Source organism: Heterodontus francisci, chromosome 9 (assembly GCF_036365525.1).
Source record: "Heterodontus francisci isolate sHetFra1 chromosome 9, sHetFra1.hap1, whole genome shotgun sequence".
NCBI lineage: Eukaryota > Metazoa > Chordata > Chondrichthyes > Heterodontiformes > Heterodontidae > Heterodontus > Heterodontus francisci.
In genome coordinates, this window is record NC_090379.1 from 118,704,798 (window position 1) to 118,720,422 (window position 15,625).

At 45.5% G+C, this 15,625-nt stretch overlaps 1 protein-coding gene across 4 annotated transcripts in view; it reads right to left on the bottom strand.

Moving 5' to 3' along the window:
* Positions 1–15,625, bottom strand: part of dpf3 (double PHD fingers 3) — a 137,349-nt gene that overhangs the window by 9,629 nt on the left and 112,095 nt on the right. For 3 of the 4 annotated variants that reach the window (XM_068039790.1, XM_068039789.1, XM_068039791.1), the window contains exon 9: positions 13,310–13,422. In XM_068039790.1, coding sequence (XP_067895891.1) covers positions 13,310–13,422 — 113 coding nt within the window. Of the gene's footprint in view, positions 1–13,309; positions 13,423–15,625 lie in introns of those variants that run through there. The other variant, XR_010975752.1, reaches the window with a different exon arrangement.

Genomic DNA, 15,625 nt, shown 5'->3' on the forward strand with positions numbered 1-15,625 from the left:
ACATTAAACTCCATCTGCCAAGTTTTTGCCCACTCATTCAACTTTTCTATATCCCCTTGCAGATTCCTCATGTCCTATCACAACATGCCCTCCCACTTATTTTTGTATCGTCAGCAAATGTGGATATATTACACTCTGCCCCCTCCAAGTCATTAATATAGATAGTAAATAATTGAGGACCTTGGACTGATCCTTGTGTCGTCTAGTTACGTCTTTCCAACCTGAACAAGACCCATCAATCCCGCCTCTGTGAGTTACCAATCCTCAATCCATGCTAATATATTACCCCCAATACCGTGAACTCCTACCTTGCCCAATAATCTTTTATGTGGCACCTTATCAAATGCCTTCTGGAAATGCAAATATACTACATCTACTGGTTCCCCTTCATCAACTCTGCCTGTTATATCCTCAAAGAACTCTGGCAAATTTGTCAAACATGATTTCCCTTTCAAAAAACCATGTTGACTCTGTTTGATTGCATTAAGCTTTTCTAAATGTCCTGCTAATTCTTCCTTAATAATGGACTCTAGCATTTTCCCAGCGATCGATGTTAGGCTGACTGGCCTATAGTTTCCTGCTTTTTGTTGCCCTCCCTTCTTGAACAGGGGCGTCACATTTGCAGTTTTTCAATCCACTTCCTTTAAAACCCTTGGATGCAGGCCATCAGATCCTGGCGACTTGTTTGCCTTTAGTCCCATTAGTTTTTCAAATATTTTGTCCCTCGTGATAGAGACTGTTACAAGATCTTTCCTCCCATTAGCTCCTTGCTTATCTGATATCTGTGGGATGTTTATAGTGTCCTCCATCGTGAAGATCGATGCAAAATATTGGTTTAAATTATCTGCCATTTCCTTGTTCCCCATTATCAATTCTCCAGTCACATCCTCCAAGGGTCCCAGGCTCACTTCAGCTACTCTCTTTTTATATACCTGTAGAAGTTCCTGCTGTTTGTTTTTATATTTCTTGCCAATTTACTTCCATAATCAATTTTCTCCCTCTTTATTAGCTTTTTAGTCATCCACTGCTGGTTCCTAAAAAATTCCCACTCCTCTGGCCTACCACTAGTTTTCGTCACTTTGTACGCCTTAGTTTTTGATTGGATACTCTCCTTGACTGCCTTTGTTAACCACAGGTGGTTCGTCCTTCTCATCGAGTCCTTCTTCTTGACCGGGATAAATTTTTGCTGAGTGTTATTAAGTATTTGCTTAAATATCTGTCACTGCTCATCCACTACGATATCTCTTATGAATCCTACCTCATTACACATTACTAGATCTAAAATAGCCTGTTCCCAGGTAGGTTCTGCAACATACTGCTCTAAGTAACAATCCCTGATGCACTCTACAAATTTGTCTTCCATGTTACCTCTGCCAATCTGATTTGTCCAGTCAATATGCAGATTAAAATCACCCACGACAATTGTAGCACCCTTCTTACACACCTCCATTATTTCCTGATTTATACTTTGTCCTACAGTGAAGCAACTCTTCGGGGGCCTATAGCCGACTCCCACCTGTGACTTCTTCCCCTTGCTATTCCTTAAATCCACCCAAACTGATTCCACATCATGATCTAATGCACCTACATCACAACTCACCACTGCAATGATCCCTTCTTTTATTAACAAAGCTACCCCACCTCCTTTTCCTTTTTGCCTATTTTTCCGGAGTGTTGAATACCCTTGAATATTGAGTTCCCAGTCTTGGTCACACTGCAACCACATCTCTGTAATGGCTATCAAGTCATATTCATTTATTTCTATTTGTGCTGTCAACTCATCTATCTTGTTATAAGTGCTGCGTGCAGAGAAAGAGCCTTCAGCTTTGACTTTTTACCATTACTACTCATTCTGGTTTTAGTTTCTGCTGCACTCTTCTGCTTATATTTTTTGGCCCTTGCTGTCACACTTTGATTACCGTTCGCTTCTTCACTACCCTGCACCTCTGCTCTCTTGTTTCTTTTTGATTTTTTTAAACTTCCCCTCAATTGAACCCCCCCTCCCACCAATTAGTTTAAAGTCCTATCTACAACCCGAGTTAAACGATTTGCCAGGACACTGGTCCCACATGGTTCAAACAAAGCCCGTCCCAACGGAACAGCTCTCTCCTTCCCCTGTACTGGTGCCAGTGCCAGTTCCCAGACTTCCTTGAACCTGCCCTCTTGGTCACTTTTTCCCCTTCTCTTTCTAAACTTTTGCCAGCCGTGTGCCTGCCTGTCCCCTTTTGTACTCGGCAGGGGTCCCTTACAGTTAACCAGCCCTCGGCTGGATGGTCCTTCTAACACTGATACGGGGCTTAGGGGTGCAGGTTTCACTGTAGGTTGGGGTTTCCCTCAACCTGGCACATGTGGCAACTCCTGCAGTACTCCACCACATCTTTGTGGAGTTTTGGCCAGTCAAACTGCTGTCTTACGCAGGCTTTGTTCTTTTGTACACCGGCATGTACAGCCACTGTAGTCTCGTGGACCCTTCTTAATGTTTCTCCCCAGTACCTCTGCGGCACCACTAACTGGTGAACCACTGTCCACAGCTTGCTCTCAGGTCTGTGAGGAGAACTCCATTTCCTCATCAGTACCTCATTCTTTAAATAGTAGCAATCAGGAACTCGGGACTCCCTCTGCTTCATTTTTAGACTGGGGAGCCTGCGCTAACTCTCGCAATACTGGGTTGGCTCGCTGAGCCTCACCTAGGAAAAATCCATTTAATTCATTCCCTGGGTCTCCTAACTTTCCAAAGAAAGTCTTGTACAGGCAGACCTCATGGCCATTTGTCTGCAGTGCCAATGCAGTCTCATCTGGGGGAGCTGGTTTGATTATGGCCTAACCCACTACACATTCAGGGACTCTGCAGGGGACCGTCTCCTGCCACTGCCCTGTCTCTCTGACCTCCTGCAGTCTTTCTTTCACTACTGTGGGGACTACCAGCTTCACCCCTGCCAGATCATTACCTCGGAGGTCAACCCCATCTACAGGCAAACTAGGAACAATCGCTACAGCCACCGGTCCCAAACCTAGGTTGCACTCCAGGTGCACCAGGTACAGGTACAGGCATACTCTGCCCTCCAACACCATTCACCACCATCTTGGTGTTCATTGCACTCTCTGGGGGAAAAGTCAGGCCCCTGTGTCCCTGAGAATCACTATGGGCTTGCTTGCCCCACTCGAGGGATATGGGGTTACTTTCCCTTCAAATACAAAACCCGATAACTTCGGGAATCCTATTAACTTTTCCTGTACTGGCCATAGTAAGCTTCCTCAGTTGCGCTCTTACTGCAGTTAAAGCCACAGCTTGTTCTGTGTTTTCCATCAGGGCTTCGTCTTCACTGAGCAGGTGTGCCCTGATTAACCCTACTGGTTTCCCCATTAGTTACCAGAAGTCACTTTTAAATACCCTGCCTCATTACTATGGAAGCACACAGGTCTCCGGAACTCACTCTTGCTCACAGCACCTTCCTTTTTGGCTAGAGGGGGGCCCCCTGCGTCTCCTACTTTCCTTTCTCTTCCAGGACTGCCTGGGCAGATACCACCTTCCCACCCTTTCTCCTTTTCGTATTTGTGGGGGTGATTAAGGTTTCCCAGGGGAGAACCTGATATATAAATTAAAACAAACTCATCGGCCAGAACGGCCACTTGCCAGGCTCCCTGAACCCGCTGTTCCTCTACATGCGTCTTTATTGAGAAATGGAGAGAGTTTTTAAATTCCTCTAACAGGATTACTTCTCAGACTCTCATAACTGAGTTGCATCTTTAAACCCCTCAGGCACTGGTCAAAAGCCAGCTGCTTGCTTCTTTCAAACTCAATAAGTTTTATTGGCTTGCCTTTTGAGGGTTTTGAGGGCGGCACAGTGGCGCAGTGGTTAGCACCGCAGCCTCACAGCTCCAGCGACCCGGGTTCAATTCTGGGTACTGCCTGTGTGGAGTTTGCAAGTTCTCCCTGTGTCTGCGTGGGTTTCCTCCGGGTGCTCCGGTTTCCTCCCACATGCCAAAGACTTGCAGGTTGATAGGTTAATTGGCCATTATAAATTGCCCCTAGTATAGGTAGGTGGTAGGGATATATAGAGACAGGTGGGGATGTGGTAGGAATATGGAATTAGTGTAGGCTTAGTATAAATAGGTGGTTGATGATCGGCACAGACTCGGTGGGCCGAAGGGCCTGTTTCAGTGCTGTATCTCTAAACTAAAACTAAACTTTTGGCGAAAGGCTTCGGGTACCAATTCATATGCCCCGAGGACAGCATTTTTGGTCAGTTCATAATTTGATGAACTTTCATCCGGCAACAAGGAATAAACCTCATCGGCTTTTCCTGTTAGTTTGATTTGCAATGAAAGAGACCAGGTCTCAGCTGGCGATTTTAGCTGCCTAAAGACATGAAAAACGCTTCCACATCTTCGTTGAATTTTAGAATTAACTGAGCGAATTTTAGCAATCTTGTACCCAGCCCTGAATTATGCTCCTCCATATTGGCTATGCTTTCACTAGGGTTACTCTGTTGCCCCCTAGTTAACTCAAGCCACTTCAGCTCTCTCTCTTTGGATTCTTTTCGGAATATTCTTTCTTTCTCTCTCTCTCTTTCCTTCTGTCTTTCTCTCTCTCTCCTGCCTTTCATTGTCTTCACATTCCTTTTGGAAGGCTCTCATTTTTGCCCTCTCGTACCTCTCTCTCTCTTTCCCTGTCTTCTAATTCAAGTTTCCTTTGTTCCAATTGTATCTTTGCTAGCGGTACCCTCTCTGGGTCTGCTTCTAACACTGCTTCTGCTTCTTCAGATTCAAGGGAAAAAATGGTTGGCCACTAACCTTAGGAGTTCAGACTTCTTCGCCTTGCCGCATCCCACACTGCTCAGCCATTTTTCTCAGCTCCTCCATAGACAGTTCTTTTAACTTATCCCAAGTTACTTCACCCTGGCTTGGAGAGCTACTCGCTTCAGTTGCAGACATGTTAGTATGCAATCACACACAACCACAAGAAAACCTGTCTTAAAATCTTGCTCTTTTTGATGGGGAACAATTTGGCTTTCCAGTTCCAAATTCACTCGTTTGTCTGTGGGTAAAAATCCGGACGCTGGCATCCAAATGTTTGTTACGACCAGGTGAGAAAGGTGTCTAGGGGCCGGGTTTTATTTTTAAACACTGTTTTGAGCTCCCCCTTTGTGAATCCTTGTTCACAGCTTTCCAATTATAAGGCAAAGAAATGAGCATAAATATGCTTTCTTCGGTTTAAAGGAGAAAAGTGACATTTATTAAACCTTAAACGTAGACTCTAATACGGTTAACGCCTATGGCTATATGACACGCCCTCGCTAGCATGCACACGCGATCAACACATGCAGATAGGGACAGAAAAGAGGAGGAAAATACAAGGTGAAAGGTTTGAGGCAGTCTCTGAAGGGGGCTTCTGGTTACTGTTCTGTGGCTCCAGCTCACTGTAGAGTCTTTGATGGTAGGCAGCTCTTTCTTTTCGTTGGGGCCCAGTGTTATTCTTATACCTTGTTCAACGTAGGAGACTTTTCTCTGAGGTTCTCGTGTCTTCAATGGTTTCCAAAGCTGGTGTGAGCGAGATGAGAGCAGACAGGAGAGAGATGTTCTCAAATCAGGAGCCAGCAGTTTTCTGATTTCGAACCCTCATCTCCAATTTAAAATTCTCAGTTCAAACCTCTGCAACAGCCAATCATGTGACTAAAACCGGTCTGACCACTTTTGCGTATTGGGAACTGGGTCCTCATTGTTCCAACACTGTCTGTTACTATGCAAATGTCTTTCCAGTCAGGGGCTTGCAATTTTAAGTTTTAATGTTCATGTGGCAAAATAATGTGTGCCTCAGTCTTGGCAGGTGGGGGGCTTGCCTGACAATACCGAATGGTAAACGACTGAAACAAAATCTTCCAAACGGAGTGAAGGTCATTAGTAATCTTGACTTCTCGTCCAATGGAACTTGTCAAAAGCCGCTACTCGCGTCGAGTTTTGCGAATGTAACACTTTTGGATAACTTTGCCAAACTTTTGTCAGGACATTAGATGAATTTCCCTTGTGACAGCCTTATTAAGCTGAGTTAGCTCTACACAAATCTGAAGAGCACCGTTTAGTTTAGAAACTGGAAACATTTCTGAACACCACTTGTTGGTTTTGTGACAGGAGAAATGACTCCCACCTGGTCATCTCTTCTAGCTGTATTTGGATTTGCTTCAGCAATGGTTATGGTATCTTCCTAGGTGTAAAAGATACATATCGCTTTAGCATCTTCTTTCAACGTAATGCTCTATTCGACCTTGAGTCCTCCTCGACCCGAAAATAGTTTTGGAAAGACGCCATGAAACCCTGCCAGTGCTCTGACACTAAAACGACCCACAGGCATGAACAGTGTCCAGCAATAAAGCAGAATGCTTTAACTGTAAGAAGGTGGCCCATTTTGGAAAAATGTGTCAAAGCAAGACCTTTACTTCCAAAAATTCAGAACAAAAAGTTCCTACTTGAAATTGATTCTTAGATTCTTGTTGCTTGCTTTCATCCACTTTTTTGATAAGCTGAAGATATAAACATACTCTTCTGCTCAATAATTCTTGATTCTGTAAAACAGTGTTTCCAATATCTGCTTTCCCTTGTACTGGAGTGTAGCCTATAGCTTTCCCTCAACTTTCAGTTCAATCCCTCCTGGACCGAGTAACTGACTGTCTGTTGGTTGCAAGCAATGCGTTGGTAGCCACGGTTCGTTCTCTGACAAAACTGTGAAGCTTGCTCCAGTGTCTAATTTAAAATTGAGAATATATCTATTGACATAAATATCTGCTATACAGAATGCCTGGTTAGGGTCATTGATCTCCCAAAGGAAAATTCCCGATTTATCCTTCAATGGAGCTTGTTCCACTTCATTAACTGCTCTTTGCATGAAGACTTTATATTCGGAATTTTTGAAAGTAAAGGTCTTGTTTTGACACATTTTTCCAAAATGGGCCACCTTCTTACAGTTAAAGCATTCTGTTTTATTTGCTGGACATTGTTCGTGCCGGAGAGACTTTTTGGTGCCACAGCGCTGGCAGGGTTTCATGGGGTCTTGCACCTCCCCCCACCTACTCCTCGCCTGCCGCACCCCCCCCCCCCCCAGAGTGTACCTTCTTGTCTGGAGACTGTCTTTCAGTACTGGGCTTCAGGAACTTTACGGTCATCATAGCTTTTCTGACCCAAGGGTTTCTCTTCCCCTCTAAGGATCGCTCTGTTCGGTTCACAGATTCTGCTTGTCTGACAATCTGTATCGTCATCTCCAGTATGAGGTCTTCTTTTGACTGTAATAAATCTGATAGAGGTTCATCCGCAATGCCCCACAACGCTCCGGTCTCTCATCAATTGTGTCTTCAGTTCTCTACACTCGCATCATTAAGCCAGTCTTTACAAATCGTTAATGAAAATCTCCACCGATTCATCCAGTTTCTGGACCCTTCTATTAAACTTAGCTCTGAGATTTTATTACTTCTTGAAATTAAAATACTTAATTTAAGGCTTGTAAAACATCAAACTTATTGGAAATAAAAGCAAAATACTGCGGATGCTGGAAATCTGAAATAAAAACAGAAAGTGCTGGAAATACTCAGCAGGTCTGGCAGCATCTGTGGAGAGAGAAGCAGAGTTAACATTTCAGGTCAGTGACCCTTCTTCAGAACTGGCCGATATAAGTGTAAAAGATTTTAAGCAAGTAAAGCGGGGGTGGGGCAAGAGATAACAAAAGAGAATGTCTTGATAGGACAAGGTCACAGAATAGCAGACCAGAAGGTCATCGATCAAAGGCAAACAATATGTTAATGGTGTACTGAAAGACAAAGCAATAGTACAGATAGGGTGTTAATGGACTGATACTTATTGGAAACCTCATTGATGCCCTGCCTTGCAATCACATCATCAGCAATTGTACCTATTGAGTACAGCAAAGTATTTACTCGTTCAGCTTCAGACTTGTTATACAGCTGGGAACATATTCTGTATCTTAAAAATCTTCTCCTCCACAGAGACCAATTCTGAATCTGGTTAGATCCTCCCAAATTCTCAAACCTTTCAGGTGTTGCACGTCTTGGATCTATATCCTTCCTAAACGCTGTAGGTCATTTTCTTCTCGCTATGGAAGCGTTCCTGCCTTTTTGGAGGTTTCCTGCGCTTTTCGCTCGTGGCCTCTTCGAGCAATGGCCACCGACTTCGGATCTGCCCTTTGTGAGGATTCGACTTTTCCCCATTTTCCCTACCCAGTGTGCCGCTAGATAATGTTTCTACCCTCTTCTAAACCCGAACGCTGACTGTCGCTTGGTTCTGTGACTCGATGGAATTGGATTTTAACTCACACACCACCACATTTCTGTGGTGCAGCCTGAAGCCTGTGCGCTGACTCACCATGCCATTTCGTTGTCTACAGAGCAACTCTGGAGCTCATCGAAGTCTCTCCATGGGATCTGCAGTCTTTTGGCACTACTCTACCAGGTTAGGCTTCTTAAAATCTTTTGAGTGTGTTCACCGTTGCCACCATATTGTATATTGCTGCTAGCATTTCAGATGCTAGGTTGAGCTTGGTTTAGAGATCTGAGTTATAAATCTAAACAGTAACTCAATTATTATATTTACATGGACTATATACACTTTCCATAAGCCTGTCTAGCTCTTACTCTGCATGATGCTTCTTGCTTCTCCCCAAGCCCACTCCAGGTGATCTCTTATATCATCACAGTGGGAGATGTTACACTCAATGTCCCAAACATTAACCCTTTCAGACCCTTATACACTGAGGCCCCACCATCTGCAAGGTAGGGGAGCAGCCCAACTGACGCAAGATGTTTGAGGAATGTCGTTTGCTAAATTAAGAAAAATAGTCATAAATAGAATATGATGTTCCGAACAGCTAAATAAGATATGCTTGAATTCTAAAATGATATAGCACAGGAGGCCACCATTCGGCTCATCATGTCTGTGCCAGCTCTTTGGTAGAGTTGTCTACTAAATCCACTTCCCTTCTCTTTCCCCATCGTCCTATAAATATTAATTTTCAAATATTTATCCAGTTTCTTTCTGTATGCTGTTATTGAATCTACTTCCAACAGACTTTGAGGCAGTACATTCCAGATCATAAATTGCTGTGTAAATAAATTCTCACATTTGCCTCTGGTTCATCTACCAGTTACCCGTGTGCGCTGGATACCTGGATTATTGCCTTTTGAAGTTTTCCCACCACCACCATTAGGCTGACTGGCGTACGGTTATCAGGTTTATCTCTCTCCCCTTTTCTGAACGGGGCATAATATTTGCAATCCTCTGGCACTATCCCCATATCCAAGGAGGATTGGAAGATTGTGGCCAGAGTCTCTGCTTTTTCCACCCTTGCTTCCCTCAGTGACCTCGGATCCATCCCATCTGAACCAGGTGACTTTTCTACTTTGAGGACTGCCAACCTTTAAAGTACCTCCTGTTTTTCTTCTTTGATCCTATCCAATTTATTCCTTTACGGTGACATTGCCAGAATATTCTTCAGTTAAAACAGATGCAAAATATGCACTTATAGTGCCTTCGTCATACCCACTGTCTCGAGATCTCGATCAGTCCTTAATCAGTCCCGCCCTTCCTTTGTCATTTATAAAAGACTTTTGGGTTCCCTTTTATGTTACCAGCTAATATATTCTCATACCCTCTCTATTTCCTTTCTTAGTTTCCCTCTGCATTCAGTAATTAGCTATGAACGTTACAATTGTCATAAGCCTCCTTTTTTCATTTTAACCATAATTTCTTTAGTCATCCCGGGAGTTCTAACTGTGCACGCCCTTCCTTTCCTCATTAGGAATGTGTTTAGTCCGTACCCCTCTCATCCTTGAAGGTCTCCCATTGCTCATTTACTGTTTTACCAGACAATCTTTGATTCTAATGCAGCTGGGACAGATCCCTTTTCAACTGACTGAAATTAGCCATCTTCCAACTGAAAGAATTTGCATTTATATAGCACCTTTCACACCACAGGACATCAAAAAAAGCTTTCTCACCAATGAAGTACATTTAAAGTATAGTTACTTCTGTAATGTAGGAAACACTGCAGCCAAATTGTCCACAGTAAGCTCCCACAAATAATATCATAATGGTCAGATAGCCTGTAATTTTTTTTGAAATTGAGGTTGTGTAAATTAAATTGTGATTGAGGGGTTAATATTGACCAGCAGACTGGGGAGAACTCTCTTGCTCTTCTTTGACTAGTGCCGTGGGATCTTTGATGCCTCATCTGAAAGACGACACCTCGGACAGTGCAGCACGCCCTGAGTAAAGCATTGAAACATCAATTTGGATTATGGGCTCAAGTGTCTGGAGTGGGACTTCAACCCACACCCTTCTGACTCAGATGCAAGAGCACTGCCACTGTTGAGTGCCTTCACTTATGATTGTTCCACCGCTCCCCATGTGGCACAGCATTGCCCTAAGAATACACATCTTCAAATCCTTCCACTGCATGGTTCAATTTTACCCCTCCATCTTTTTTCAGCTCTGAACACCTCTCACCTCACCCTTCAGCTCTGGCTCTGTTGCATGTTCCTTGCTCCCTCTGCCTCCTACTGGTGGTCTAGTCCACATTCATTCGTCTCCACACTCTGCAACTTTCTCCCTAAATTTCCACACCACTTCAAAGGGCACCTTAAAATTGACCTCTTTGGCCACCTCCCATTTCTCTACTTCTGCCCAGGCCAGCTAATGAGCTGCAACGCAACTTGGGGTGTTTGTTATGTTAAAAGTGCTAGAGAAATGTATGTAGTATTTGGAAATAATTATAAAAATCTTGAGATACTCCAGGTCATTTCTGTATATGAGTTAAACACAGGGTACAAGATTTTGGTCAGACCACATCTAGAGTACTGTGTGCAGTTTTGGTCTCCACATTTAAGAAAGGATATACTTGCATTGGAGGCAGTACTGCAAAGATTCACTAAATTGGTCGCTGGGATGAGGGGGTTGTCCTATGATGAGAGGCTGAATAAATTGGGCCTACATTCCCTGGAGTTAAGAATGAGAGGCGGTCACATTGAAACACACAAGATTCTGAAGGGGCTGGATAGGGTAAACACAGAGATTATTTCCACTGGTCAGGAAATCTAAAACACGGGGACACAGTCTCAGGATAAGGGGACGATCATTTAGGACTGAGATGAGGAGAAATTACATCACTCAAAGGATTGTGAATCTTTGGAATTCTTTACCCCAAAGGGTTGTGGATACTCCATTGTTGAATACATTTATGGCTAAGATATACAGATTTTTGGTCTCTCAGTGATTCAAGGGATATGGCAAATAGGCAGGAAAATGGAGTTGAAGCTTAAGCGCAGTAACGATCGTACTGAATGCCGGAGCAGGCTCGATGGGCCATATGGTCTACTCTTGCTCCTAGTTCTTGTAAACACATGAAGTTTAATACTTTTGTAACTACTCTCGTAGCTTTCCACAGGGCTGTTGCTATACCACATGGATTTCTATCGCTCGAATGAGTAACTGAACAACGAGCTTTTCGAAGCTTTCGGCAGGTATTGTTTGCTTGTCTTGGCAAACTAAATGCCATTGTATATGCATTGCCAGATCAGTTATAGCAATTAGGTTTGCTTACAAAATGATTTAATTGACCTTTGAAATCTATTTTTGAGGAATTCTCTTGACATTCAAATGTTTCCCTTATTCTCCCTTTCCTCCACAGACTTCAGACCTGCTCCTCAGACCTACCAGTGGGATGCTCCAATTAATCCTACTTTCAAATATATTCTCTTTCCTTATCATTTGTTCTCCAATCAGCAACCTCCCCTGATGGCAGATTATACAGCAGAACTCAACATGTGAAAGGTGTTGGTTGGAACCCTAACCTTTGCACTCCTTACAGCTCCAGGCCACTACACCATGATGGCAGCCAGAGACTAACCAGGATTTCCATTCCGGCTGTAAAGTACAGTATGGGGACCCAGGCAACAGGATCAGCCTCAACTCTCAGGCCTCCCCCACCATGCAAAAAAGATCCAGCTGACGCTCACTGCTTCAGTTTATGCGAAGGGACAGTCACAGGGTGAGTTAACACAGAGCTACTGCTGCCATTGTGGAACTAGCTTTGGTTTGGAGTCGTCACACTATTCACGAACGTTAAATGAGTAAACGAAGGTGGTGAGGGGCGAGATGCGAAAGAAAATTAATTCTACCAATTACCAGTGGAATTAATTTTCTCACTGTGGTACCTTTACCACATCAATTAACACCTTCAAGTCAAATTTCCATTTTAGCTATTCAAACAGGCTTTTATTTTAATTATTGCTCTATACAAAGGGTGATCTAATGGTGCTCTACTAGACATTTAGAAAATGTTAATGTATAAAAAACAAATTGTTAGACCTTTTAGGATTTACATTGACTCAGGTTTTTTTTTAAAGCACATGCCAAAACCAAACCAACCACCACGTACTACTGCCTATTCATTTAGTCATTTGAGAGGTGTGGTTTACATTATAACGACTTTGTGGTGAGCAATTAGGTGTCAAGCCACTTACCTTTGCAAATGACAAATAGCAAAATTCTTGACCTCATTAAAATCTTTCTGAACAGTTCTGCACAGCTTCTTAAAACCTCAAGCGCAGTTTAGAAACAATTATTACAAAGAGCCAATAAGGTCAGACAGTAGGTTATCATTGCATTGATCTTTCTGCTGAGCATATGGGGCTGGTTGATTCATACACAGATTAATTGCTTCCACAAATCCTGCTGATGCCAACCAGACCAACCCCATTCAAAAAAAGACACGAGTCAACATTATGCTGCAGCAGTATGTAATAGTGCTAATTTTTAAACCATCAGGTGGGAGAAAGCAGAGCATTGCAGGCCTATACTTAAACACAAACAATGCTTTGCTAACTGATGTCAGAGTGCTGCAATATTTGAAAGGAGCATTAAAACAAGTTTGGTGGACTGTCTGGGAACTTTGCAAAATTCAAATAGGTTGTGTGAAACCCAAAGCTGTCCTCAGAGATTCAAACTTGAATGCAATACAGCTTTTATACCAGTTAGAATTGCTGGCAACCCAGAATTACTTTTATCTGGGAAGGTGGGGTCACAACAGCCATTTTCTGTTTCTTAATGCATGATGTGGTGATTAACGAGAGACCCGAACCACCATCTAGGCAAGTTCAGCTAACTCAGCACACACACCAGGGATCAAACCCAGGGCTCCCTCGTCTATTCAGAAAACAAATGGATAGACCATCTTCAATGCACACAGCAACCAAACAAATGATTCTAACTGATATGGTTACAGGCGACAGGCACACAAAAAAAAACTTACGTCATTTTCAGAAGTCCCGCACAGGCTACAGGATTTGCACTCAATACACTGCCAGTGATAGGTTTTCACAGCTGCAGTCATATTTATTGTGAACTGCAAACAGGTGGGGTGACCTGAGGAAATGCACAAACAGGAGACGTTTATACACCACTTGCTGAGTCAGAGAGAGAGAGAGAGAGAGAGAGGGGTGTGGGGAGAGAGAGTGTGAGAGAGGGATGTGGGGGAGAGAGAGAGAAAGAGAGAGAGAGAGAGGGATGTGGGGGGAGAGAGTGTGAGAGAGGGATGTGGGGGGAGAGAGAGAGAGGGATGTGGGGGAGAGAGGGAGAGAGATAGAGAGTGAGTGGGGTGTGGGGGAGAGAGAGTGTGAGAGAGGGGATGTGGGGGGGAGAGAGAGAGTGGGGTGTGGGGAGAGGGAGAGAGATAGAGAGAGAGTGGGGTGTGGGAGAGGGAGAGAGATTAGAGAGAGAAGGGGTGTGGGAGGAGAGGAGAGAGAGAAGAGAGTGTGGGGAGAGAGAGAGAGAGAGTGTGGGGAGATGAGAGAGAGAGAGAGAGGAGTGTGGGGAGAGAGAGAGAGATAGAGAGAGAGGGGGGTGTGGGGGAGAGAGAAGTGAGAAGAGAGGGGTGTGGGGAGAGAGAGAGAGAGAGAGTGGGGTGTGGGGAGAGAGAGAGAGATAGAGAGAGAGGGGGTGTGGGAGGAGGAGAGAGGTGTGAGAGAGAGAGAGGGGGTGTGGGGAGAGAGAGAGAGAGAGAGGAGAGAGGAGGGGTGTGGGGAGAGAGAGAGAGAGAGAGAGGGGGGTGTGGAGGAGAGAGAGAGAGAGGGTGTGGGGAGAGAGAGAGAGGAGAGAGAGAGAGAGAGGGGTGTGGGTAGAGAGAGAGAGAGAGAGAGAGAGGGGGGTGTGGGGAGAGAGTAGAGAGAGAGAGAGAGAGAGGGGTGTGGGGAGAGAGAGAGAGAGAGAGAGAGAGGTGGTGTGGGGGGGAGAGAGAGAGAGAGGGGTGTGTGGGGGAGAGAGAGAGAGAGGGGAGTGGGGGGAGAGAGAGAGAGAGGGAGTGGGGGTGAGAGAGAGAGGGGTGTGGGGGAGAGAGAGAGGAGTGTGGGGGAGAGAGAGAGAGAGGGGTGTGGGGGAGAGAGAGAGAGGGGTGTGGGGGAGAGAGAGAGAGAGAGGAGTGGGGGGAGAGAGAGAGAGAGTGGGTGTGGGGAGAGGGAGAGAGATAGAGAGAGAGTGGGGTGTGGGGAGAGGAGGAGAGAGATAGAGAGAGAGAGGGGTGTGGGGAGAGAGAGAGAGAGAGAGAGAGTGTGGGGAGAGAGAGAGAGTGTGGGAGAGAGAGAGAGAGAGGAGTGGGGAGAGAGAGAGAGAGATAGAGAGAGAGGGGGTGTGAGGAGAGGGAGAGAGATAGAGAGAGAGGGGTGTGGGAGAGAGAGAGAGAGAGAGAGAGGGGTGTGGGGAGAGAGAGAGAGAGGGTGTGGGAGAGAGAGAAGAGAGAGAGAGAGGGGGTGTGGGGAAGAGAGAGAGAGAGAGAGGGATGTGGGAGAGAGAGAGAGAGAGAGAGAGAGGGGGTGTGGGAGAGAGATAGAAGAGAGAGAGGGGTGTGGGGAAGAGAGAGAGAGAGAGAGGGGTGTGGGGAGAGAGAGAGAGAGAGAGAGGGGTGTGGGGAGAGAGGAGAGAGAGAGAGGGGGGTGTGGGGAGAGAGAGAGAGAGAGAGGGGTGTGGGGAGAGAGAGAGAGAGAGAGAGAGGGGGTGTGGGAGAGAGAGAGAGAGAGAGAGAGAGAGAGAGGGTGTGGGGAGAGAGAGAGAGAGAAGAGAGAGAGAGAGGGGTGTGGGGGAGAGAGAGAGAGAGAGAAGAGAGAGAGGGTGTGGGGGAGAGAGAGAGAGAGGGGTGTGGGGGGGGAGAGAGAGAGAGAGGGGAGTGGGGGGGAGATGAGAGAGAGAGGGGAGTGGGGGAGAGAGAGAGAGAGGGTGTGGGGGGAGAGAGAGAGGGGTGTGTGGGTGGGAGAGAGAGAGAGAGGGGTTGTGGGGGGAGAAGAGAGGGGTGTGGGGGAGAGAGAGAGAGAGGGGTGTGGGGAGAGAGAGAGAGAGGGTGTGGGGGGAGAGAGCGGGATGAGAGGGTGTGAGGGGGGAGAGAGAGAGAGAGAGGAGTGTGGGGGAGAGAGAGAGAGAGAGGAGTTTGGGGGAGAGAGAGAGAGAGAGGAGTTGGAGCGAGAGAGAGCGAGAGAGAGCCAGGAGAGTGTGGGGAAGAGAGAGAGAGAGAGGAGTGTGGGGGGAGAGAGAGAGAGAGAGGAAGTGTGGGGGGAGAGAGAGGAGAGAGAGAGTGTGGGGG